This window comes from Aptenodytes forsteri, unplaced genomic scaffold, assembly GCF_000699145.1.
Source record: "Aptenodytes forsteri isolate BGI_AS27 unplaced genomic scaffold, ASM69914v1 Scaffold410, whole genome shotgun sequence".
NCBI classification, from domain to species: Eukaryota; Metazoa; Chordata; class Aves; order Sphenisciformes; family Spheniscidae; genus Aptenodytes; species Aptenodytes forsteri.
The window spans coordinates 846911-874883 of NW_008793958.1; the positions used below are offsets into that span (position 1 = coordinate 846911).

A 27973-nucleotide genomic window follows, 5' to 3' on the forward strand; every position below is an offset into this window, starting at 1 on the left:
ACAGTTAATTTGTGTGAATTTCTTTTGTTTCTAAATTTCTGCTGTGAGAAGTACTCTGTTACTGTCTTCTGTTTGTGTTTGACTGTAAAGCACCAGCCACATGCATGGACAGATCCGTATAAACATTTTAACTCGTACAGGTATAGAATTAAAACAAAATATTCTGAGTTTGAGTGTGAGTCTAATGAATAAGAAAGCTCTCTTGAATGCTCAGTTAATTGACTTAGACCAGGGATCTACACAAAGTGATGCCTTTATCTCTGTATATTGCAACGAAGCAAGGAGCACGACTCAAAACGTGTATTTTCTCTACGTCTTAGTGACCCATGGTCTCGTCTTGTGGCTTCACAAATATTTTTGTGAACGTGCTGCCGGAACAGGTCCAAACAGTTTGAACACATCATGCAAAGGCTCCATCGGGGCTGTAATGCAGGGCAATGACACCAAAGGTTGGGCAGTAGAAAGCTAAAAGCTCGTGCTACATGTAGATTTCTAGGCATTAATTAAAAAATCAAATCAAATCTCTACCACCCCACCCCCCAGACGCTTGCGAGAGACAACAAAGCGTGGCAGATCTACCTCAGGATGCTGGGAGAGAGGGGAAAAAAGAATCGGGTCACAGCACACAATATACAAATCCTTGGGATGCCGTAGGGCACAGTATGCAACGACCTCAGACTGTTTTGAAAATCGATTACAGAAGGCCTTCAGCTGAATGGAGTCAATGACCCTATCTATGCATGGCAAAAGGAAAACAGCTACATCTTCTCTGAGCTAATACACGAGGGTTCCAGCCCAGGATCCTCATGGTGGCTAGCAAAAGGGGACCTATGGAAACAGCCCCTCCCAGCTATTCTTCAGACCAGGAGAGGAAAATATTAGCTTTCTTTTCATAAAGATTTGATTTCCATGAGATCAAAATAGACAAACCCCAGTTTTCCTCCTCCCTGTTGAAAAAACATCACCAGCTGTGCTAGAGGTCACGATGTAATAGACAAAGAATGTGTGTAATTCAGGAACTACAACTGCCTAATGAAATGTATGTCAAAAGAGACAGCTGGCCTGAAGGCTTGGGCTGCCCAGCGTCTCTGTCTTAAGGTTTTCTCTAGCTAGAAGTACAGGAGAATTAGGACTGGTGAAACGAGGTGAGTTTTATCTGGTATATCCAATTGCCAATGTCTTCTCCTTTGCGCTTAAGCTTGCACCCTTCAGGATTTGTAACTACTGTCCAGTTAAAGCTGTTCTGCTTAGACAGTGTAAGCCATGACCAACGCATGAGGACGAAGGGTTTTGCTCCCAGTGAGCAGAGCATTCAAACACAGGAGAGAACCATTGAGTGTGATTTGGGTGGCAAAGAAGTGGCAATATTAAGACTCATGATGCTCCGGCAGAAAAAGGAGTCTTACTGTGTTACTTACTTGGGAGAGATTCTGCTTCTGACAGCTGTTTCCATCATCCTCGTTAGAGCAGGAGAACTGGTAAAGTTCTTGGTTCAGTGACATGCATCGAGTCTGCTCTCTCCATCAGTGCTTGAAGCACAAAAGATATTGATGCTAACCAGATAAAAACATTTTTAAACTGATAAAGATGAAGGAATTGGGAATAAGGTTGGAGACCACTACTTCTAAAAAACTTGTAAATCGGAGCACAGGGATTACATTGCTTAAAAGCATACACTCTTAAAACATGGAGAACATGATACGCCAGCACCAGTTCACTAGACTAAACACATTTTCCAGGCAAGGGTGCAAAACCTTTTGAAGTCAAACGACACTGAAGTCAAGAAAATAAAAAAGGGTCAAAAATAGCTCCATTAATTTTCTTTGCCTTAGCTAATGTAGACTGTACGATTGTGTCTTCCCTTGTTTCTCCTTCTTCCTTCAAAAAAACCCATAGCAACGGTAGAGGAAATGAATTGTGGGTTCACTGCCACAAAAACATATGAATGAGCTTACTTTTAAGCACGCGAGAAGCTCACTGGCTTCAGCTGGGACTGAATGTTCAGCATATGCTGCAGGGCTCTGCCAACGCGGGACCTACCGAGTGGAAATAGACAAAAGGTCTACGCGCGGTCATATAAGCTGAGACAAGGTATTCACACTACAGCATGAATTAGCTGCCTGTAGAGACGGTAGAAAGAGCTTAGCTTTTTAGCAGTGCACCCAAGAGCCTCAAACCCTGCTAGACCAGGTGGTGTAGAAAGCAAGCGCGTACTATTCCTAATACGAGAAAATGTAGAAAATGCACACAGAAGATGCAAGACGGAATGTAACAACACCTAGAGGATTTGCAGACTTCTACAGAATAGTCTGGCAGCTTCAGGCCAAAGAGAGATGGTTAAGGAAGGAAAATCAAAGGGATCAGGTGTATGTGAGAGGTGGCAGAAGGAATGCGCTTCACTGCATGCAAAGCAAGAACCAACCACAGAACGAGACCCAACTGATTTGTGTACATAGGGAATATAAAAATTAGGCTAAACGTTACAGTCTACCTAGAAACAAGATGATAAGGTGAGTACAGCCCCTTATCAAATTTTAGTATGAAAGCTTTGTATTAGCTATTAGATAATAAAAGCTGGGCTGTGGCCTGGAGCAGCTTTCCTCTGGCACTGAACTCATGCCCATGCCGAGGTTTTCAGATGCAGGTAAATTGAGACCCTCACCCTCAGCTTAACATCAGAAACTGGGGCAAGGTTCAGCCTGTTAGGCTGGCCACCTATTAATGCTTCCGAACAGAACAATAAAGTTCTCGTATTGAAACTCCTGTAAGTTTTAAGACTGTAAAAGCATTAAGCTAGTATGTTTCTGTAACTAAATATTTACATTACCTTATTTCAATTCATGCTGTGCATTTCATTGCCAATATTTTCAGTAAAAGCCTTCGGAAATCAGCCTTCTGTTTTGGTTTTTTTCCCTGAAGCTGGCTCCTGACATCCCGCCAGTCTCCAGCTCGTTACTGGGAGCCAACAACCACCAGTTGGAGGGGGACTTCACTTCCTTTCCTATTCCAGTTGTATGTGGTCTTCTAAGAGAGCTGAAGGTGAGCGTTACAGTCCCCCAAATAAACAAAACATTGCCAACAGCAGCAAAAAAATCCAAAACCACTCTGAAGCGCACGCTTCAGGATACTTATAACATGAAGTAAAACATGTTAGGATTAAGACTGATTTAAGTTGATTGTGTCACTTCATATTCTTCAGGTAGCAGACTCCCACTACATGCATGACAGGGGTGAGCACTACAAAAACAGTAAGTTACTCTTCTACAGGAATATTTCGAAGGCTTCTGGCCTTTTGGAAAAAGTAATTTGGGTAAGTAGGAAATGCAGAAAAAAAAAAAAAGCACAGCTACAAAAGACCTGGAGGACAGCCATGTCCAAATATCCTATTCCTACTGTCCACATCTTAGTCTAGGGACTTCACAGGTTATTTTAAAAACAGACCAGAAAAGCTTTTGTTTCCTTAAATGCCTTTTTTTTTTCATGCTTGCAACATACCTTGAATTGTTTTGAAGTAAATTATACATAGCTGTTATATCCTGTACCTTTTTATAGTTTATGGGACAGGATTCAGGTTTCAGAGGAAGGTGACTGTTCTCACCAAGTTATACTTGGTATTCACGAGCCAGCAGCAAAACTCTGACGTGCTGTGTCACAGGAAAGGGGAAGGGCCACGATGCAGCTTCAGCAAGATGATACTTCCTAAAGACAGTCAGCAGGACACTGGACAGTGTCATAGACACTTTTACTACTAAGGAGGAGAGGTAAAGACAAGAAAACACATAGAGCTAATTGTATTTACTTCATATCTGCTCTACTGTACAAATAAACTCACTGGTTTAAATGCCTATTCAGCAAACTGTTAATTCAAGACACGCCTAAGTGGTAGGTCGCAGCAAAGTTTTCAGTCCTGTTTAATAGGATTAAAATCCTGGCTAGCAAATATTTTCTTAAAGTAGAGGGTGAACAGCAGAAAAAGTTGTTAATGGGGTAAAGAAAATATATCTCTCTCACAGCTGTGGCTCCTAAGTAGGATCTTTGAAAGGTTGCGGATAATTTTAAGTTCTCCCACTTTCACTAGAAACATTGGAAAGTTTGCACTAACATTGGTAAGTACAAATTATCTTAATCAATATATGAATTCTCGTTATACTGATGAACTTCCAGTCCTGCAAGCTCCCAGATGAGAGCCATACACCAAGTTCATTCAACTCCCATCACCTCTCTTGGTGTATGCATATTTGCAGGGATAATTGTCTTCGTTATTTCTATCAGTAACTCTAAACAATTCTTCTTGCTACTCTTTGCCAAATTCACCTTCATTCCTTCAGAACGTGACATTAGAATAAACTCTTATATTCTTAAAAATTGCTGAAATCTAAAATCAAAATCACCGCTAAATGATTTAACTGGGCTTCAGTGCTCTACCCCTTTTAAATTAGCCCATGTAAATGCTGTCTGATTAAATTCAGCCACAATGAACACCTTAAGTTAGCTTAATATTTCTATCTAAACAGCTCCAATGACATTCAAATTTATTATTACATCTCAAGATTTAAAAACACATTTAAATTAGCCAACAATGCTATTCAGAGGTGTATTATTCTTTGGCTTTGAGGAAAAATACACTAAAATGCAACTTTCCAATTAGATGGGATAAAACATTCTTTTTATAAACTTTGAGCTAGAAAACAAAGATATTCTTTGTCTCCCATGTTTGTTCCATTGGTGTGAACCAAGGCTAATAGTCAATCATATCGTAGCAATTTCAGTTTTTTAATCCACAGAAAATATTCCCTCATTTTGCTAGACAACTCAGTAGTTCCGATTTTTAATCCTTAAAGGGATGGGGCTAAATCTTTAGGAAAGACGACTTTGCTGCAGGTCAGAGGTGATAGCAGAACACCCTCCCGCCCCCTCCCCCGGTTTAATTTGTAGAGTCCATGTCAGAATCCTACCAGCTCTGCATCTATAAAGATTTCCAGGGAAGATAAATGTGAACCGGTAACATACAGGCTCATTCTCCCTCCAAATCACACTGGCTAAAACCAGCGTAAAGAGTTATTTTATCCTTTAGCATCCTTAAATTCTTACAAATTGTATTACAAAAGTCTATCCTGTATTTTACAGTACTGAATCAGGGCAGAAGATACAAATACATTTTGCTCCTGTGTGACTTGGTTTTCCAAAAGTTGGGCATCCTAATCGACCCCTAGCTCTCCCTGAAAACCCCGGAGCGGGTGGTCTCTGGGGAACACCGCGGCTGGAGCCAAGCGCACGCAGCTTTATCTTGGAACTTCAACGTGTAAGGGGAAAAACAGTGAAAAGGATCATTTTTAGTTACAGTAATAAAAATCCCCCAAATAAGCACTCAATATTCCATTTTAATATAACTAGCTTGAATCAGAAAACTGAAGGAGGCCTGGTAAGTTTTTAAATTAGTGACAATCCAACAGATGTGAAAACGGTTTATAGCATACCAAATACACACACACGATGTAATTGCCTGTTTTATTTAGTGGGATCACTTTTGTAGATTAGAAATATTTCCAATTCCCATTTACTCCAATGCAAGCCTCCACCATCGACAGGCATAACGCAGTTTGTTCAACTGATTCCAAACCAGAAAAAAAAGGAAAAAAAAAAAGTACAATCTCAAAAGTTAAGTTAGAAACTAAGTTCACACATTTTCTTTGGGACCAGGAATCTGTACATAGTACAAAATATACATTTATTGAACTTTCTGTAAACACACAGTTTGAATTGTGTAAAACTGTAAATAGTGGGTGAACTACGTGGAGAATAATTTATTATATATTGTTATACATTCTACTTAAGGAAAATAGTTATGCTCTTGTATATTACTCTGTTAAATTTATAAATTCCATAATGAAGCTGTGTAATCTGCAAACATGCTTTTCAAGCTTAAATCTCTCCATTCGTAACACACATTTATACAGGTCATCAATGAAAAAAGTTACACTTTCCACAAAATAGATATAAAGAGGTCATGAATTCTCTAAAAAGACAGGCACAGCATGTCACTACAAACGAGACTTATGATATGACGTGGAGTCAATTCTGTGAGAAGACAGGTGAAAACTCTCTAATTCAGCATGTTTGTACGCGGTCTTAGTAACAAGACAGATGCTAGAAACCAAAATCTCTGCTTTGAAAGATTTATAAAGCAGCCAGTTCTGGAAATCAAACATCACGCTTTTCAAATATCCAGTATTCCCTAGCTAGGAGAATCTAGGCTTTTGTCTCGTATTAACCCTTCGTCGCTAGTAATTTAGTTTTCCGAGTAGTGAACTACCTGGCACGATTTGCCAAGAACATTTGCATAATTCAGCACTTACTCCAGAAACTAGATTCCTGGCACCAAAGAGTTAGATCCGGTTAATAAATACAACTTAACTCTTGGTACCCAAGGTCATTGCGAATCACGCCATCAGCCACAAAACGTATGCTAGGAAATCCCAACATCAAACGGTTGCGCGGCATTAACCCGCAGAACGCGTGGCAACAGGTACTGCAGCATCTCACGTACTGGGGACTCTGTTGTGTAATGCCCAGTTTCCAACTGAAGAGTCTGGAAATTTGAAATTGCAGCAGACTTGCCAGTCCAGCATCAAACACAGCAAGAATAAAAAGCTCCCCTAAAACCACCGACAAAGATCCTTTCAGTAGGTCCCTCACTGGACATGGAAATAATGCTATGTAAATTCAGCACGTTTATTCCTAGATTTTTAGGGTCTCATTGTTTTTCCATCCCGGGTAACTCATTTTGGGTTTCATCCTTTTATTGATTCTTTACAGCTAAAAGCACTACATCAAAGACCGAACCTCGTAAGCTGTGCCCTTCTGATGCTTTAAAAGAAGAAAAATGCTGATTTACATGTTTGAAGAATTATGAAATTGTTATCTCCAATTAAGCTAACATTTTGCTTTAACATTACCACCTTCTTCCCTTTGGCTTTGAAAAGCTTTTTCAAACCCCAAACTGAGTAAAGATTACATTTCTTTTTCATTCCAAGAGAAGTGGGACAGCTAAGGCTCCAACAATACATGTGCTAACTTTACATATTGTGAGTGAAGCTCCATCAACATCAGCAGGATGGAAAGTTACGTACGTGCCTGATTTTCCCAAGACTATCTTAATTTAATTTTCCCCTGTACTTTGAACAAAATACTGTGCTTCAGCCTGAAATCCCAACAGTGAAAATGAAATCGGCTACTCAGTATTTCCATTGCTCAGACTGGGTTGAATTCAGTAATGCAAGTGAAATTAAACTCTGGACCTTCATCTATAGGCATCGATAGAAGTAAAAGTACGTAATGTTTTATGACCCGCCAGTCTGTTTTCTCCTTTTTCTTCTCAAAGGTATCTCTCAAAAGAAACAACAATGGCACCTCCTTCAACTCTGGAGGCTTACTCACAATACGTATGGAGAGTCCTGTCTACTTTAGCGGTAGAAAAACCACGCTCCCACCAGCTCTTCAGAGCCATACAGTTAATGGAAGCAAAAGTGAACTTCAGTTTTGGCTCAATGTTACTGAGCGAGCCGAGAAGTGCAGATGTAGTGCTCTTAAAGGAGAGTGTTACTGTCTGACACAGCACTCACCCTTGCAAGTAAATGGCTGGTTACAAAGCAGTGAGGACCATTGGGTTTTTTTTTTTGGGGGGGGGGGGGGAGGAGGGGAGGGAGAAAAAGAAAAAAGTAGATGTCTAGTGATATTTTAAAAAGCATTTGGGCAGGAATCAGTAGAAGTTCAGTGCAAAAATCTGGCTAGGCATAAAACAATATATACTCTAGAAATCTGACCTGTCATCCCACCTCTACCGAAGTTTTGACACTTTCAGAATAGAACTATTTCATTAATTCTATAAAAAGCGTTTTGGAAGTTAAGCCCGTTTTCCCAAATTTTGTGGTTGCAAAGGTTAGGGCAAGCCTCCCCAAAACCCCTTTCCTAAGGCACCGTTACCACTCCTGTTCTCTTAGCTTGGAAGCAAAGACTTTAGAAGAGTGCGGGGGGGAAGAGCTGGTTTACTGCTACTCAAAAGGAACATCAAATAAAAACATAGATAAAGCAAGGAATATGCATAGAGCCTAGGTCACTATAGGTCAACAACTCTGATACAACCAGGAGATTAAAGGTCCAGACATTTTTTTCACGTATTAAGTAAATAGTAGAAATATTGGTAGATTTTTCTAGAAACAAGTTTTCAGTGGGAGATAATGTAAACTCAACTTTTAGCCTGCTGTGTATTTATTTTTTTTTTTACTTGAAAGCATTTAGTGGTCCATGAGAATGAAGAAAAGCTTTAAGTTTTCCTACAGCTTCTTGAACTTCTGTGAACAAATGCCACGGCCCAGGTGACTGCTACCTCATTTACAAAGCAACGTTATTAAGCAAAATAAGGCTACGAAGAGGTTCAGAAGGTGCACGCCTGGGTCTGCAGAGACCTGCAGACCGTGCAAGCACTCCACAGAGACAGCTCAGAAAGAGCTCACCAAAAGATCGGATTCGCTGATCAATATTCCACAGACAGGTCAGTCAAAAGTACTTAGCCCCAGATTGTTACTTTTAAATTTCGCTCCATTTTTACAGCTTATAGCAGGAATCACAATCATTTTATGCACTACAGCATCCTAGAAATTCATGTGGAGCCTCTTTTTACCACTTAAAGAGTTAAAAAAAAAATTCTATCCAGCCAAGTAGAGACTTTACACCCTGTATTGGTATATAAAGGCTCAGGTTATGATCATCTCAAACACGTAGCTGTAGGAACAAGGAGCTACACTAAGTTATCTAGGAGACGTTATTTTCACACCTTATGAAGCTTGACACAGAGTAACAGTCCCATTTTCTACAGAAAACTGGCAGGTACAGCTCTATGGCTCTACAGAGCTTTGCCGTTTCTGAACCTACGCAAGGTACATTAGATTTGTATTAAAATACTGTATTTGCCAAACGATGAGGAAAAGGGTAACATTTTACTAAAGGTTAGCCCGTTACAGACATGGCCAAGTTTAAATATCAAGAAATTGAAATATACCAAGTCATTTGCGCATAAAAGCAATTCAAGAAGGTGCAGGCAGAGATGAAGGCAAACATCTCAGCATGATGAAATCCTGATGTACACTGAAATAAGGTGAACTGTAACAACCGTACCATTAACCTAACTGTGGCAGCCACGCTGCCTATCCCACAGGACAGAGCCACATACATCTAGAGGGAGCGAACACAAAGTAAGTTTGTCAGCATGGAACTCACACACCAAGACATTAAACCCAAAGTCTCATGATCCCAGTTTTAAGAAAAAGAACGTTTACCAAAGCAAAATGTTTGTCTTAAGTATAGAGCAGAGAAAGATCTGCAAAGGCTTCGATACTCCCTACCCAGGCCCATCATTTATCTGTGTTCAGGGTGTGGTTTCCCAACCTGCGGCAGAAGGGGTGGTGCAACCATTCCTTTGCTCTCAATCCTGTCTCCCCACTCTGCATCTTGCCCTAGTACCAGCATCCCGTAGCTGGACTATCAATTTACCCAGCTGAAAAGTACAGATTTTTTTTCTCCTAACTGCACGGCCACGTAAGCATGACTGCTAGCACAAAAAGGGCAGTAGGGGCAAACTTCTAGCAATAGTTTAGTCTCGGTATAGTTGATCATGAAACCGTATCCTTAGTTCGTAGATTACTAAAAAGTGAAATGCAATAGGAAGTCTATCCTATCCCAGTGTAACAAATTAAGATGAGATTATCAGGGTATCAATTGAAGTGAAAACCGTTCCTTAATTTCGTCAAATCACCTTTTTAAGTTTCCAATTCTTGAACTGAGCAAAATGGCTCAGATTTTAACCCATATAGTTGAGTCAGTACCAGCTTTGCAATAAACAATTTAATGGATGCTGAAGTCAGTTTATCTGAAGTACATGTTAAAATGATCAACTTTGGCACCTGCATGAACGATCAAGGTGAGCACTACCGTTACTCATCTGCTGCTCAATACTCATCAGGCATCCTGCTAGTATGACACAACCCAGGATTACCGCAATTCAGCGTAGTTTAATGACAAGCAGATGAAGTTTCTCTCTCAGATTCTGACTTCTGCTGGAAGAGGAAAACGAACGATGGCCACGCGTCAAGGTCTTTGCGGTGGTGCTTCCTGGCTGGGCAAGAGCAAGCCAGCTGAAAGGCCCTGGCTGCATAACTTGCACGGGACCTGCAGATTTCTGCCCCACCACATGTACCGGGGAGTCTATTGATACAACGGATTTACAGAGCCTTGCAAATCTAGGACCCTACTTAATGTAACTGCATTTAGTTAAGCCAACATTGGTTTTAAAACACATTTTAGAAGCCTCTGTCTTGAACATATTTCAATGCTGAATTAGTGAGAATTATTTGAAACAGTTGTCTATAAAGCAGTACAGGTATTCTCCCAGAACGATCAGTGAAACATTTAATCTGACTATAACAAAACTCACAGAAACTGAAGCCAGTGAAGCTGTCAAATGTAGAAGGAAAACAAAGTTGCATGGCATACGAAGCAAAGTAGCTTTACAAATATCATTTCCTTTTAAAAACAAGCAAATTGGGACCATCCTATTGGAACATGTATTTAAAAATACATCTTTTAAAATCACACAGTTTTCATTTTTGTCACACAGGAATCTTTTTCCAAGAGGGAAATAAATAGCACACAATACTTTAAAAAAAAAAAAATTGCTGCCTTGCCCCTGAGGTGCTAATGTTTTTAGCATTTAAAAAAAAGTTTCTGGTGCAACAAGGAGATGCACAAAGGTGCAAAAGTGCCTTTTTCTTTTCAGAGCAGTGAAAAGTACAGCTTGCCTCTTTTCTCGGATGCTTTATATACTTAATTCATATATTTTGTAATCAAAATCTGTATCTAAAATGGCAGTGTTTTTGCATACGTAATAGATTCAGTGCTCTGACCTCATCAAAACGCTGAACATAGGTGGGAGAGAGAAAGGCCTGAAACGGGCTTTCTTCCGCTACCCTCAAACCTACTTACATCGCCTGTAGCAACAGCAGAATTATTTTCTTTCTAACCTTTAGGAGACCTCACAAGAAGAGGCTTCAAATACATCATTTGTCACTGAGACAGTTTTAAGTGATTGCGGTTTGAAGTATGGCTTTTCACACCACAGTTTTGCTTCCGATTTTCAAAGTTTAAAACTCAAAGGTTCCACAGTCCAGTTCAAGGTTTTGCGGTTTCCAAAACTAAACTTTAGTCTCTATGAAAAAGGACAGAACTTTATCTGCCTCGTCCTAAATCAGGTTTAGCTTTTTGCACTAATACGCCATGTATTATTAAATATGCTTGTTAATTAGGTGCCTGTGAAGCTATAACTTAACATTATTATAGTTTTGCACTCTACAACAAAATTAGACATTTTAAGCATTTATTCATAGGTAGGTAAGGAACTGGTTCTTTAAGCAAAAATTGCTATAAATTTATAAATACAAATAGTGCTTATGTTTTCTTCATTCATGCTTGAACAGATTACAAACTGAATACAATGAAGTTACGTTTAAGCACCCCACATAGACAAGAGGGATAAAAGAAAAGTTTGCTGGTATATACTATACTTAGTTCCAAGACACTATAAGTTACTTTTTCACTGTTCCGTGTTCCCTAACTCTGCATTAGTTTTAAGGCTATATATACAAATATGTATATTTCAAAGTTAGGGAAAGACAAATATAGCAAAATGCATTGTACTACATATTCCTATCAAAAAGTAATTATACACCAAGTTTTGATTCTGTTTAACTGCAGTAAATGTTACAATCTACTTGTTTTACTGATTTTCCTTTTGGGGAGTCTGCCTACTAAATGAGTAAACTACATATTAAATACAATATTCTCAACCAAAAAGACAATACAAGGTGCACAAAACAGCAGTTTTGCAAACACGACTGACTTGAAAACTTAATTTTTGTATGCTCATTGGGAGAAAGCTAAGCTTAAATCAAATTAGTTTATTATCTTATAAAATTTTAAATTAGAATTTTAAACAACGAACAGTTAAAAATTGTCAACATGCTATATCTCAAATCACAAGTACTGTTTAACCACTAGTCTCTCATTCTAAGTAAGTGGGTCAATTAAAAACACACACCATAAAATGTTAAAGATTGTCAGGCTTTGACAAATGTATTTTTATCAAACAGTAGGCAAATTCAAACCAATGCACATCTTCAGTGGGGAGTAAAAAAAAAAAACCAAAACCACCAAAAAGCCTGAAAAAACCCACACTTGTAAAAAATAGGGTAACGGATTAATCCCACATCATCCTCTAGCATATGGCTATGTCTTGGGCAATAATCAAAATCCTTCCCATTTTAAAAATGGGCTACCAATTAATAAAAATATTCTTCCACAAGTAAAATATCATTTACAATGGCACTGACATTTTAAAAGGCAGGAAAAAAGGAATTACACATTTATGGATAAATTTCTTGTTTGTTAAATCAAGCTTTATTGATAAAATGGAATTCAAAGTATTTTACTTGGAACAGCAGCAGACCCAGCCAATCAGGATTGTAAAAATATGCTGCAGACTCCTACGGTATGTAGAAAGCTGCCTGTTCGTGCTCAGTGATTAGTAGTTTCAGGTAAGGGTTAATGAAAAAAGAGGTGCAAAGAATCAAGGCATTCTAATCCCAAGGTTCGTACGCGTATGAACACGATACTATTAATAGGGCATGATTTAACTCCCACTGAAGTCAAGATCAGAACTCCCTTTAACTCAATGTGAGAGCAGGAGTGCGTCCAAGAAAATGATATACGTTTGTTGAAGAATGTGCACTACTCTTAGTTATTTTTCCATTGGCAAGCAAATTCACACACTGTAATTTCTGGTGAGTCGCCCACAAGATCAGCTTTCATATAAAACAAAGTTATCTTTACAGTTTTGTGCACCTCTTGAGCACCTAGCTGGCTAGGCTGCTGCTCCTTGCAATCCAAAACCACAACATGAATTTAAAGGGATATATATTGTTGCAACACACAAGCCAAACATTTCTTCTAACCTTTATAGTGATTTAAAGCAGTTCATAATTAAATATGAGCATTTTGTACAAAGACAATTGCACTTTACAAAAACAAAATCATACAACATAAATTGCTGGAGTCTGATTTACAACATGAATTATGGTTTGAAATCACGTTTACAGAAGTCTGTTTTACAAAAAAGATCAGTTCCTGGGCTAGATGTTGTACTGCTGTAGTCACTCTCACCAACACATCATATTCCCTTCTTTAATTAAGGTTGAGGATGGATGTTAAGAAGGGTCACCGAGGTTGGGCTGCACTTTCATTTGAAGGACGAAACGTGAACTCCACAGCTAGATGAGCAGTTTTACCACATATCATCAGTTGAGGCAGAATCCTTAAAGAAAAAAGAAGGAACCCTTTAAAGTCTGGAGTGCCCATAGTTACAGCAGTTTCTGGATAATCCAGACTGAAAAGGGTAAAGGCTTAAATCATTTTAGGAGTCTGTTTTCTCTCCCCTTTCAAAATAGCATCAGAGAAGTATCTAAAAACCACACATGCTTAATTAACGAAGCATTAGTACCAAGACATTTCAAAATCTGACCAAGCATTTTATAATAGCCTTATCAATCCTCAAAATAATATCCTAGGAACTTTATTCAAAAGCATTCCCAGAGTAGTTAGAAGTAATACAAAATGGATACACTTACTACACAGGTGCGTGAAAAGAGCAGGATGTGCCTCATGCCATTTGTTATTATCATTACCATCTTTTGTGTTTTCAGCCCTCCCTCACTGCATAGGAAGATACAGTCATCAACTGACACCCTGTTATAATTCAGTTCAATTTTAACACTTATAATTTAAGGTTAGAGAAGTGTACTTTGGGCAACTGCAGGAAACCCTAATTTTGGATGGTAATAAAACCACAAGGAAAAAAATGTATAGAAGAAAAAAATTGGAAGCAGACACATGCTGTGCTCTATATCATAACCGTACGGCCACACTACATGGCATTACAACCATGTATCCAATACCTGAGTATCCCTAAAATTTGGTCCACTTCGGCCCATAGGCAACAGTGGATTTTGGGTAACTACCACACCCCTGAAAAATGTTTAACCAATTCCTTCTATCAGCTAAAAAAAAAATCCTAGTACAAATTGAGTATTTAATTCTAGTAAGTGTTTTTTAATCCATGTGCCTTTGTGTCATGTCTGTTTCCTTTTCCCTTGCTTAGACTGTTCTATATTCCGCTTTCTCTAACTGCCTCATCAGTTGGGTACACAGGTTAACACCACGACTAAGAAGTGGGACCACAGCTCGGTAGCTGAAGCAACAGCTAAGTCAGTAGCACTGGCATCAGAGCAAACTGCTTCTGTACAGCAATCTTTGGTTGTTTCAGCATTACCCGCTACCTTCCCCTAAGTAATTAAGGGCCATGATGGGCTTTAACAACAGTGCATGCTGGTGCTTCCACAGCTACACTTCCCTATCATTATTACTAAGACTGCAGGAGGTAGAAATATTACTCCTCTTTAAAAGCACCGCCTTACTGATTCCTTCGAGAGAAAAGAGGCTAATTAAATCTCTAGCAATGCCACATACGACAATTCCTTAGCACTGAAGTTCTGCACCCTTCATTCAAACTTGCACACAGAATTCATTACAAACCATAAAGAAGAACAGTTGGCACGGAGGTGTAGTAAAAAAAACCAAAATCATTAAAATTACCCTTTGCAAAAGTACCACCTCCGTTTTTTTCCTTCAAGACCAGAAGTAGCAAAGGAGAGCAATTATATGAAAGACCAAAATGGTCGTGTTTGTTTCAAGTGCAAGGATGAAGAATAAAAGCAGTAGTGAGTAAAAACACAGGAGCTGCATGCCAACTATTCAGTATGCAAATTTCTGTATCCAAGTTGCCAACATCATCACAAAACAAAGACGTTTGTGTACTGTATGTTTGTAGAACAGTAACATACTATAGAATGTATTTTGAAGGTAAAGCATCCTTTCAGCCACTATTTAGGAATTTTTATGCTAAAGATATAATGAGAACTGCCAAATAAACTAGCACCCAATTGTAAAGCCAACACACAATTCTTTATGTCTGGATGCATTTCACTTACATCACATCTAAGCATGTAAGTAATTTTTGATGATAGGTAAAGGATCAATTTAATTACTTTATGAAGTACAGCACTTTTGGTGACAGAATGTTGTTTCCAGTGATCTGACTGCAACTGGGATCGCTGTTCATATTTTAGAGTTCTGTTTTTTTTTTCCCCACCAACAGTGGATTCATGTCACACTGATCACTGACATGTAAGAACCTAAACTGTATGCTTGCTCTAAGATGCTCTATGCTCAACAATAAGAGTGCTTACACAGTCCACGTGGAAAATTAATATATCCTTAAAGCTGATAGTTACAAATCTGTTTAACCTACAAGTATGGCCTTTTTCTTCTTGGTATTTGGGGAAAATGTCTCCTGCAAAGAGGGAAAAAAATATACATGACTCTGCACCATTTGGCAGGAAAGCATTTGGAAACCCAGGCAGGATTCAAATAATGAAATTCCAGAGGACAAACGAATCAACCATACCAGAGTTTTGAGACTATGATCAGCAGAAAACAATTACAAAACACAGTCCAAAAAGCACAACATTGCTATTGCTTCTTTGGGGGAAGGGGTCTTTTAACAAGAATTAGCAACATGTTTCTTTACAAAACAGCTAAAATAATTGGGGTGGGGGGAAAAGATAATGTAAGAGAAAGGATACTTACAGTATCATCATTCCTGTAGGGGTTCAGTCTGTTATAAACTGCTTCAATCACACTCCGTCTAGAGCAAAAAAAACCCACAAGATTTTAAGGTTGTGCCTTTTTAAAGTCAAATTCCCTAAGCACAATTTTAATTTAAAATGCAAACCTTAAAAGGTTTTAGATTCACAGAACCAAGTTTACTGCAAGTTAGCACTAACCATCATTAAACACTGAACACAGCTACTGTATCCTTTAAAACCTTTAGGTTCAAGAAAAACAAGGCTGTTCAGACAAAACTCAAGAGTTCAGCAGGAGAGGAGCACAATCTGACATTCAGATGAGGCTGCGATGCTGCTTGGTGCTACATATCTTGACTTTGAAAAAGGGCGTCAGAAAACTTGATGGACATTGAATGCCCTGGTCATTTGTGTGTCTGATGAACACTGCAGTAGTATTTCATGTATTACGGCACTTTCATACGGGAATAATGTTTTTTTTTATTTTCTGGATGCACAAAAATTGCATTCTGAAGTACATTTTTGTTCCTGTTACATTCTGAAATGTACTTTCCACGTGCAAACCTGGAAAAATTATTTCTGAAGCAATACTCTTTTACAATAATATGTCCAATACTCGCCTGCAGCTTCTCTCAAAAAAATTTGAACTGCAAATAGCAGTTCTACGTATCATATCTTCAGACTGAGAAGAATTTTGTCTGGTAAAAAAAATTAAAAAAATTAATTCAAGCATCGTGACAGTTTCACTCCTTTAAAAAAAATTTGCTTAGCATATTTAAGATAGCTTGTAATTAACTTTTGTCTCTGGGATTCTCAGCTTTTCTAATATTGATAGGAAATATATTGATATAATAGTAATAGAAAAATTGCAAACAACATGTAAGTGAGCAAGATGGGGATTTTTTTTGTTTTTGGTGGTTTTTTTGGTTTTTTTGTTTATTTTTTTTTTTACACAAGGTGAAAAGGTTTTATTGAAAACTGATACTGAAAAAAAACCAATGTGAGGCTGAAGGAAGAGAAAGCCTTTGCCTTACCCAGCATATAAGGAAACAACTTTGGAGGGGGAGCAGGAAGGAAAGAGGGGAGTAAAAGACAGAAATTACAGACTGGACTTTAAAAGCAACTTTCTTCCAGATCCCCTTCTGCAGAACCAAGTATGACGAAGTAGCAGACTACAACTGCGATACAAAGCAAACTTCAAAGAACAACCTTTTAACGGCTCATGAATGCATGCAGAACAATCACAAAGGAGTGCATTAGAAGAAAAAGCAGATGATAGGCTTTCTAATCATCCCATAACACTGAAAAGTCAGGAACTACCATGCAGCAGTATAAACATCATAGTGAATCTAGTGAATGATTATAGGGCACGGAAGAAGAGGCTGAATTTAAAGCGATAAAAACAAGCAATTACACACAAAGTACATCGCATGTATGAACTGGAAAGTTTCCCTTATCTTTCAAGAAATAGGCATCTTTGATTCTAAATAAAGGCAGGTTTCTTGAAAAGCATTATTTTCCTTCCAAATTGGCAGTCGTGCTTTGAGTTATGCTAACATCCAATTAAATCCGTACTTCTGTCAATCCCTATTCAAACTAGCGTCACTAAGACACAAAATCCTATGGAAGTCAGTCACTTCAGCACTTCCTCACCACCACGATGCTACTGCTAGCCAAAAGAGATTGAGAAAAATCAATTTGTATGCCACATTTAATGAGTAACTGACTCATCGATACTTCAAGACTACAGCAACACATCCTAAATAGATGCTGCTATTATGTAAAATTGCCATCTCTTCTTTTCCTAGTCAAACAGTTCATGTAAGAACAATTTTGTTTTGTAGAAGTCATCTTTACAGTTCAGTTATCATTTATTCACTTATATACCTAGAGTCTTCATGTTTTGGTGTAATACAAAAATCATACTCTGAAGGGTTAAAAATATAGTCTGTACCGTATGTGCCCAATCCATTTTAACACAGCACAGGTTCATGAACAATCTTTTGAACCAAAAAGCACTTGGTTTGGTGTGCAAACGAGCTAAGCACGTTGCTTCCTTAAAGATCGAACATCAATTTGAGAAGCCACAGAGCATCAACACTGAACTCTTCAAGGACAAAGCCAGCCTATATAAAGCTGAAAATTTAACTTCCCACTTTTCTTTTCTGATAGACTTCTATCTAGTTTTCAGATTTGTCACAAGCAGAGAGATACAAAAGCAAACTTTTAAGCAATTACAACATTGCCTTGGTTACAGACAAGAAAAGAAAGCTGCCAAGCAAAACATCATATGCATATCACTTTTTGTTGAAGTGTACAACTACATATCCAAGTAACTACTAAAGTCAGTGCATTATTTTTGCAACTTCAAATGTAACCTCCCACCCAGAGAACCCAGTTAATTACAAAAAACAGACACACTCAGGCCACCCTTAAAAACCCTCAGTCCTTCCCAAAACTACAGTTTGACATTTAATTTTAGCAGTGATTTATAGTTAACTCTGTTCTTATGCTTGTCCTTTTCATTCAGAACAACTGAGTAATGAAAATTGGAGAACAGATCATCACCTTTTGTCTTGTACCCTTCTTCCTTCCCCCCACTTTTAAGAGTGGCCTTACAGTTAAGTTTTGATTTAAATCAAAAACCACATTTACACTGATGTGAACTCACTTGCTTGCCAATTCACCCCCTGGCGGGAGGTTTGGGATGCTCTCAGTTGCTAACGTACGCATCACGTGGACTAAGTCTGGGACTCCTTCACCCTGCTTCTTTATGATCTCTGGGAATCAGAAGTACTTTTTTTGTAAGTGCAGTCCAAATTTAACTTAAAAAGATTGAAACACTCAGTTTTATAAAAAGGCAGCTTAACTTCTGTTAATATAGTAAAAAAAAAAAAAGATGACAGACCGTATTCAACATGGTAATTGCTAACTTTGGTTCCGTAAGAAAAAGAACCTGTAACAGATTTGACAAAGATATACTGCTAACTGTTAACATGCACACCGGTTTTAGAAAAACACAGCTACCTAATAAAAGTGGGAAAAAATTCTTTAATGGCTTTCCTGCTAGACATTAGATATAACAGAAGATGTAATATCTTCCCAACAAAACGCCCTGGGCACAAGGCAGATATTAACATCAGCTTTACCACTGCAACAGAAGACAAAAGATTATCACCATCATAGAAAGCATAATATTTTCAAGAAACAAAAGGTTAGACATATTAAAAATAACTCCCATGGCTGTATGTATATTAGCCAATACTTGTACCTCACTGCATTACAGCAACATGCAAATTTTAGGAACTATTACATACAAATTACAAGCCAGGGACATCACATCTAAGAGACAGTTCCATCCTCAACTCCCTTAGGGGATATTTGAATATTGAGCAGTTATTTAAAGCTGATCCACTCCAACTTCTGGGTGAAAAGAATCTGTACTGTAGTCACAGTCACGTTTGCTAAGAAATTCATTCTTTAACTTTATTCTTAGGCCTGGGTTTTTATTTTTTTTCAAGTTGTAAGCACACAATTTTATTTGAACTCAACAGATTTCAAACCGTACCACCCTTGAAGAGTCACTCTTTAAATAGGGATTTTAGGGAATTTAAAGAACAAGCACATTTTTTTAAAATGCATCTCATCGGTTTCTCTGTAAACACGAGCTCTTAGAAATTATAAGAGATATGAATTATTAAGACTTGGCGCTGTTGATCTTCAAGTGAATACTGCAGCACACAGAATAAAGTGTACGTATGTGCATATATATACATGCACATATGTACACGCACACTATTCTTCATGTAATAAAGCATTTACACAGCTTGAAGAGTAGTTGCGAGTCATTAGTACCACTTTTGAAAAATACTCTAGCATTCAGTTTTTGCCCTAAATGACAATTCCAGAAGAGCATACCAAGTTTCCATTTTATAATTTGTGAGATAAGGCACATTAAAAGCTTTTAAAACCAGCATGCATCCAGTCCCTTTTAGTTAAAAAATTAAAAACAACAATTGTGAATTACTTTTTGTGCATGTAATAGTTTCTCAGGGCTGTGTGTGTTTACAAAAAGCATCAGCTCTATTTTGCACTCAGGCTGTGTAAATTATTTGCAAGGTACAGTGGAAACACTGTCTAGCCTTCAACCAGTGTCAAACTCTGCAACGCAAAGCTTTAAGCCGTTTACTTCAAAACCTACATTTTAAATACATGACACCACACACCATAGACACCTCAAAAACTTGCCATTTCCTCAAAACCTATAGCCAAAATTCATTTTACCATCTAGTATTTAGTAAATAAATAATCTAACACTCTTAAATCTGAATAAGAAGCAAAGATCTCAGATTTGGTTTGCCAAGTTCCTTTATTGTGCAATTTTGAACATCTAGTATATTCTACATTGTGCTAATGCTAAAGTTCTGCTGTACAAAAATAAGGAATTTATAGTTTACCTATACTACACAGTTTCACAACCTGTAACTGCAGTACATTTAACATACAGTCTCCACTAAATGAATACATTTATATTTTGATAAAACTATAGATACAGACTGAATGAACACTGAAGACACAACAAATGGAGTCGGTCTGCTAGCTGTGTTTAATTTATTGGAATTATCTTCTTTCAATACATCTTACAACTCTCCCCAACCTTTAATTTACTTTTAAACCTTCTACACATTTTCATGGCATCGAGTACTGGAAAAATGTACTTACAACCCTAAAATAAAGGGATTCAAAACATATCTGCTTTTTCATATTCTGAATGGGAATTCCACACAAAGTTTAAGAAAAAAGCCAGAGCTTTGATTTTGGGAAAATATGGGAAGGAACATGTAACAACTAACTTAAAATTATTTATCTCTATATAGGTATAAATATTGCAAGGATTATCTATTACGGAATGTTTTTATGTAAAAAACTGAGAACAGAAAAAAAGTTTAGACAGATTTCTTTTAGAGTCAACACATCAATAACACATTAGTGCAAATAATAGCAACACGTTTTGGAATGACTGATTACTTCTACCGTGAAGTTCACATGATATTTTAGGAGTAACACTGATTTATTGCAAGTAATAGCACAAAGATGCTTCTCCACACTTGCTGCTTCTTCCATTATTATTTACTGTAGCTACAAATCTGGACCACAAACACATCAAAAATTAGTAAAAGGAGAGTCCTAGGTGGAATGGTAAGTAGAAAACTGTTTTTTAACATCTGAATTGCCTCTCCTTATTCAAGATGACCATCAGTACTAAGCCCTATTCAGTCTTAAAATTTGCACTACTTCTTAACAGTATAAAGATATATTCTGGACTGAGGGAATAAAAGTACAACCAGGAAAAATGTACATTAGTAAGCATCAAATCTCATTACTTGTTGGACTACACTGAGTACTGAAGTGCATAAAAATACATAATATGCATTTTCACCGTTTCCATTTTAATGAATTTTAACTTTAAATTGGTATTACAGATTAGTAAAATCATTCTAAAAGTACTCTTTACATTTTCTAGTTCCTTCAGCTGAAGATGAGGCTTTTAAAGTTAAGCACTGCCATTCTTAAAGTATCCTAGGATAACAGCAAGATTATTCACTGTAGTGTTGCAAGTTTCAGATGCTGTAGCAGTCCTACCTTACTAGTCAATGCTGCATTATCCATTTACACCAGGAAACAATTTAACTTCACAAGAATTATGAAGTTAAATGTAACAAAGTTAATTGGCTCCTGTTCTTGAAGTTCTGCTTTAGTTCAGCCTCTCAACTTCCCTCATGAGTAAGACCTAAAAGGCCAAATTCTGCACACAGCTGATACAAATCACTGCTGGGTTGATTAGTGTTTACTACATATTCATTAATTTAAATAATATCTTTGTGCAACAATAGACAAAAGATTGAGGACAACTCTAAAAAAGAAGCAACGACCCTTGAGGGGAAGTACAATGTATGTCCTCAAGTTGTTCAGACATCATCCCATTAAATTAGTATTAAAGTGCTTTATAACTACAGAGAGGATCCTTCTGCCTCTATGCAAGTACCACACTTCGCTCACTCCTGAAATTTTTTATTTGTATAAATGCAAAGTACTAGCAGCCAAATTCATTGTATGTACCATAATCACATGCAGTTCCAGTGTTTAGGTTCTTCATTTACAAAATGAAGTGTCTGTACAAAAACATCAGCTTTCCTTATTGTAATATTCCTGGGTACAATGAGGCCAGCTGAAGATGCAGCCTTAACTTGAACGTATTTTCATATTCTAGGTCATGGGTTCATCTGAACTCAGACAATATATCTAAGATACGAAGGTAATACTTGCCCAAATTAGGAGAGTTAGCATGCTGTAAATTAATGTGTGAATTTACAGCATACTTGTTCTTCACCAATTCTGTGAGTGGGCATACATAATAAGCTCTTCAAATATCTGGTGCAAAACTGCTCACTGCTTTGAAATGGAGAAAGCCATCTGACACTTAACTCATGCAGTGTTACCATGCACTTGGATCTTCCTGCTACGCTGTCAAAGAGATTCACACTATTCCTTACTATGCACCAACTTCTCCTATGAGGCAAGTGTTAGATTAAAACACAGAAATGTCTGTCTGGACATTTGTTCAGGGGCAGAACAGATGTAGTTTGCCAAGACCTTGCGAATGAGGCCTTTGAAAAAGGTGATACTTTCTGAAGGAGCGCCCACGCAGGCAGTAAGTGCTTTAAAATTGCACATTAATTTGTCTGAACCCAGAACTCCCATGTAGGCAAGTTCTGTGAAATTTCTGAAGCTGCACTGTGTTATCTTCACGCAAGTTAAGGAGGAAAAAAGAGTGCACAGTATATTCCTCTAACTATCACCGATACCATAGTTGTGAAGAACTCTGCGTACCGTGCCCTGTGTGCTATTAAGGATTCTTGGAGTATATACACATAACTAGACTTCTAGCATATAGGTCTAGAGGAATCCACTTCAAAAATAGACTTAACCTATGCAAATAATGCATACAGCGTGTCTTATGTTTCAGAAACAAACTCCCAAGCTGTGGTCGTTTTAAAATACCAAAAGGCACTATAAATCCAGTTTTAATGAGAAATCTTTTAAATCAAATTGATTTCAAATATTTTTAGTTAGGTGACCCAAAATGCCTAAGACTTGCCGTTTCAGTTTAAAGTTTAAGAACTCCCGAAATACAAATTTAAAGCAAAATTTTGAAGTTGTTATCAGAGTAAGATGAGCTCCCAGCTTTTGTTCATCATGAATGCTTAAAGATTAGCTTTGACAAATTTCTTACATACTTTCAAATAAGTAAATGTTAGCAGGTGCCCTAAAGATGACAGTAATCAAGCTGTAACCGTACTGTAACTGGATAATAAAATATTATGGCTAATTTGTACATAACTATACGGAAAAAATGGCACTCAAATTACCATCCTCACAGATACTTTGCAAGATATTCTGATTATTTCATTTAATGCCATATAACAGGAACCAGGATTTACTGGTCAGAAGATAGCGCTGTCAACGGACTCATGAAGAACACTGAACACAAATGAATTATTTCTCTGCCATCCTGAATAATTTTCAGGGCTATAGGCTGCTGCACTTTCATAGCAGAATTTTTTCAGGACATACAGCAGGACTATATGAGTGCCTTTTTCAGAGATGTACACTAGATGGCCAATTGCACTTGAAGGTCTATTAAAAAGCCTGTATGTGTTAAGAGTTTAGTTGTTGGAAGGGGAAGGGGGCCAGGGGGTCTGTTTAGAAACAAAGTTACTTATTTTTTTTTAAATGATCCACCTTCTACTCTGCTTTCCAGGTACTTGTCCAACTCTGCCTCTCTTTTCACCGCCTCTGGCGATACCTTTGGTGCATTCGGAAAACAGATCAATATCACACTCATGTTGTCTCGACTTCCCTGGTGGAAAAGAAAAAATGATTTGAGAATGTATACACACCAGGCTAAATACACATCAAAGCATTTTACACACAAAAATTCACAAATCATATGGTATTAGCATACAACTTTTACTACTATGGATTAATATTATCATTAGCCTTAATTTCCCCCCACCCCCTTACAGAATCCCAGAAGTCTGCCCGTTCATTCAGTACAACTTTTAATTAAGTTACTTTGTTCTTTCCTCTTATGGTCTGAAGACTACACGGAGCCAATTACAGACAGCCCATTGTCTTTTAAAAATTGACATTACTAATGAGTGATGCGTAATTACAAAGTTGTGTTCCATCTTGCTTTAAGCACTATCCAATCATTTTGGGAAAACAGCTGAATATTAGATGGGTAAACAAAACCATTACTGCTTAAAAGCACTAAGCAGGGAGGTGTTGAATTCAGACCGTGCTTCCACCTAAAATCACAGCTATTAGGTTTTTTTTTTCCCCCTTTTTCTTTTAAAACAGAAGAGTTACAAGTGAGAGAATCTGTTAAAAGACCAGCTGGAAGGGGCCCAGGCCTTTACAAAAGCATTCTTTGAAATGGAAACATTTAAAACTCCTACTTGAATACGTTAAAATACAAACACATTCTGCTTATGAAACGTAACTGTTTAGTTTACTTTCAATACCCCATGCTCTGGTCTACAAACATGCATCCGTACGCTTAACTTTTAACACCAATTAAATCCACTGAAGTCAGCAAGATCAAGAACAAGCCAGTGTTTAAAACAGAAGTATACGGACGTATGGGGAGGTGCTGACAGTTGGCTACTGCAAAGCTTACAGCATCCACAAGCCACTGTTCCTTCCCCAGTATTTGTTTTCAGGATTACCAGATAAAAATTGTAAACAAAAATATATGCATTATCAATCTGCCAAAGTGTTGGAAAGCAATTACATTTTTCCAAAAGGGAAACAATGACCTTGTTAGCCATGTGGCAAGAACAGAGATGCTGTCTTGTCTCTTTAGTATCAAAAACATTGGCTCTTTTTTACACTATGACTTATAGCTTGCCTTTGGAAAATTAAGTGTCAAGCTATGAAACTCAATACTTCAAATCTCTTCTGTAACTGCACCATCCTGCAACTTATTAATACAAAGTAGAAGTTATGGTAGACAAAATTACACAGATTTGTTAAACAAAACAGTCCCATCTTCTACTTGAGCTAGTTTCAGAGCTGCATCACACAACACTGAATAAGACATACAGGAATTAAACCAGAATAAAAACTAACTTAGGAAGTCAGATCTTCACATAGTCAAGAAGAAATTTTAAACTGCAAAATACGAACTCAATGTTCATTCATTCTGCATTTACCTTGGTGTAACTATGACAGTAATGTTACTACTATATGCCCAAGAAAGGAGGGGAAGATTAGGAAGGGAAAGAATATTCTATAACCTGATTAAATCTTAAGAGTTAATGTTTTGTAAAGTATGTTGTGAAACAGAAAAGGGCAGTTATTGCCCTTGGCTTGCCCATTAATTCCCGTTAGCTTCTAGTTTCCCAGTGATCATAACATATCTGTACATGATTTTAAACTCTTCATTAACCAAAACCACACAGAAAGCCATACTGGTTCTGTTGTGTGTTCATTCCCCCTCTATCACCATTTTTGTGAGAACCATAGTAATTACTGTCGAAGTCATGTTAACATAAACCATTGGACACTTATAGACTGGAATCAAAACTTATTCTTAACTTGTTCATAAACTTCTAACAGTGAAAACACAGTAAACCTCTTCTCTCAAGTCTGGCTACCTTGTACAAGCAGGTGTCAACTATCTCATTGCAAACTTTCTCAAGGTCATCAGTGACTTCAAGTCTGGATCTTACAAAGTCACACAGCTCTTCATTTCCCATAACATCCCAGATACCGTCACAAGCCAGTATGATGAATTGATCATCTTCTTCTGATCTCTCAATTTCATAAACTTCAGGCTCAGGTGAGACTAGCTGTTCTGTAGGACCTTTCCCATGGACACATTTGTAATCAAAGTCCCCAAGTGCCCTTGAAACAGCAAGAGAGCCATTCACACGCTGAATCATTACAGAGCCACCTGCATTCTGTATACGCTCTTTCTCCAGTGGATTACTTGGTTTGTGATCCTGTGTGAAGAAGTGAACCTTCCTGTTTCTACAAAGTAAACCTCTCGAGTCTCCACAGTTGATGAAGTATGTATGTTGGGGAGAAATCATGACACCCACAGCTGTTGACCCACTTCTGTCTGCACCATGTTTCTTCTCGGAGATGACTCTCATGTGTTCATCAATTTGCAGAAAACCTGTTCTGATGCCACTCTTTACACTTTCCACAGACGGTGGCCCATCTGGCCCTTTAAAATCCTGGTTGCTCGTGATGTGATCTAATAAATGCTCACAGCAGTACTTGGCAACCTGTGATCCAGCGTGCCCATCATATACAGCAAAAAATGACCATCCATCAAGTCCATTTGGCAAACCAATCACAGCCGTATGTGCATCCTCCATTTCAACTCGCCAGCCTTGCATACTACTCAGACCATAACGAAGCCCATTCCCTTGCCCCTGGGCATTATGCTTCTCCATCTTTGGCTTGTCTAAAAATGCTCCCATGATGACTTTCCTTCAGTTCTAAAAGGAAAAAAAGGATTATTAAGGTATTTCTTAACATTTCTTGTTTAAACATCCTATTGGAAACTATTAAATAATAGCCCAAATAATTTTAAGATGACAAAAATACACAGATATAAAGCTGACTTTTCTGCATCTCGCTGAAGTCAAATTTGCATTGCTTTCATGTAATTTAAACAAGGACACTGCTACTAGCTGAGTTGCATTTTTCATATTTTTGTAAGTATTTTCAGCAGTTTTACTTTAAGAACTGATATTCCACTATCATTCATGGTTCTGACAAAAGCCTCTAGTATAAGTATGTATGAAATTAGTTTGAAAGAGGACTTGTTAACTGGCACATATCTGAATAGCTATGTTCCCTGCTATTACTAAGCCAATGGAAGAGTTCAATGTTTCCAGGACAGTGGCATTCCCTAGATCCCTACCTGCTGGTCACAAAGTCCTGCTCACACTCTGCTTTTCCAATGGTGATGGGGAAACAAAAGCAAACTGATTAGGTTTTCTTTTGAGGGAGGAGGTTCGGGGTTTTTTGGTTGGTTGGTGGTGTTTTGTTTTGTTTTGTTTTTGAACAGATACAAGTGATCTGACTGATCAGGATGATGCCAGAGTCTGCATAAAGGAAGAGCCAACACTGGATAACTAGGAGCAGGACTCAGAAGGAACAGAGCGGCTATCCCTTTAGGCAGCAGCAAGCCATTAGTTTGGCTCAGCCATCTTGTGAAAGCTCATCCTTAGATTTTCAGTCAAATTACGCAGCAAGCTTCTCAAATGTCTGTGCTGCAGATTTACTTAAAACCTTAATGTATTCATGCTTCACTGAAAGACAACTGTCCCTGACAAGTCTAAGGAAATCTGTTTGGAAATAAAAACACAAGTATTGTAAATTCATGCTTCCTTATTCAAGCCAGACCAATATACTGCACACCCTATCCTCCTCCACCTCCCATCATCAGGATGTGATGCAGCAAATATTCACGCTTAAGAGAATAAAAACTATATTTGCAGGCAGCGTAAACTGACTGGTTTATCTTCATGGCTTTCACACCCTAACCATCCAACCCACCCTTCTAATCCACATCAGTTTACTTGTGCATTCATTATCAAAAAATCATACAAAATAGGTCACACATTTTACATACTTGCAAATTCTGCCCTGGGAAGCATCGAAGAGTGTGCAAATCACTGTTATACAATACAAGGTAATGGAGCTTTTCTATTTGAAGACAGTGGACAAGAATTAACTGTGAGAAGAGTGTCTGAAACAGATTTTACCTGAGGCCCCAACTAAGCAGCTGCACTAGCAGAAAAGTTAGTACACTAGGGGTTTTAGAAGGTTTTAACTTGTATGTGGAATACATTTGATCAGTTTTCTAAGCAATAACATCACTTTTTGGTAACATGCTTTTATTGCAATACAGCTCCAGCTATAAGTGACACTATATATCCAACAAAGCTTTTCAATTTGTCTCTTTCAGCCACTATCAACCTTTCTAAAACATCTGTATATGTTAGAATAAACAGTCAAGAAATGTTTATATTTGATCTCACCACAACAGTGATTCAAATGTGAGGCACAGGGACTGGATATAC

At 37.8% G+C, this 27973-nt stretch overlaps 1 protein-coding gene across 1 annotated transcript; it reads right to left on the bottom strand.

The window, feature by feature from the left end:
- Positions 1-5489: 5489 nt before the first annotated feature.
- On the bottom strand, positions 5490-26375 carry PPM1A (protein phosphatase, Mg2+/Mn2+ dependent 1A). Its single transcript, XM_009282787.1, has 5 exons — positions 25529-26375; positions 23610-23727; positions 18478-18586; positions 15811-15868; positions 5490-13420 (listed from the first exon to the last, which is right to left on the bottom strand). Exons 1-5 carry the CDS (start codon positions 26360-26362, stop codon positions 13391-13393), a joined length of 1149 nt encoding a protein of 382 aa, XP_009281062.1. The 5' UTR covers positions 26363-26375; the 3' UTR covers positions 5490-13390.
- Positions 26376-27973: the final 1598 nt, after the last annotated feature.

Coding starts and splice junctions, on each gene's coding strand:
- PPM1A (XM_009282787.1), bottom strand. CDS start 26,362: ATGGGAGCATTTTTAGACAAGCCAAAGATGGAGAAGCATAATGCCCAG. Junction 18,587..23,609: donor CCTGGAAAGCAGAGTAGAAG/GTGGATCATTTA, acceptor TCTGATTCCCAG/AGATCATAAAGAAGCAGGGT. Junction 15,869..18,477: donor GGGGGTGAATTGGCAAGCAA/GTGAGTTCACAT, acceptor TTTTTGCTCTAG/ACGGAGTGTGATTGAAGCAG.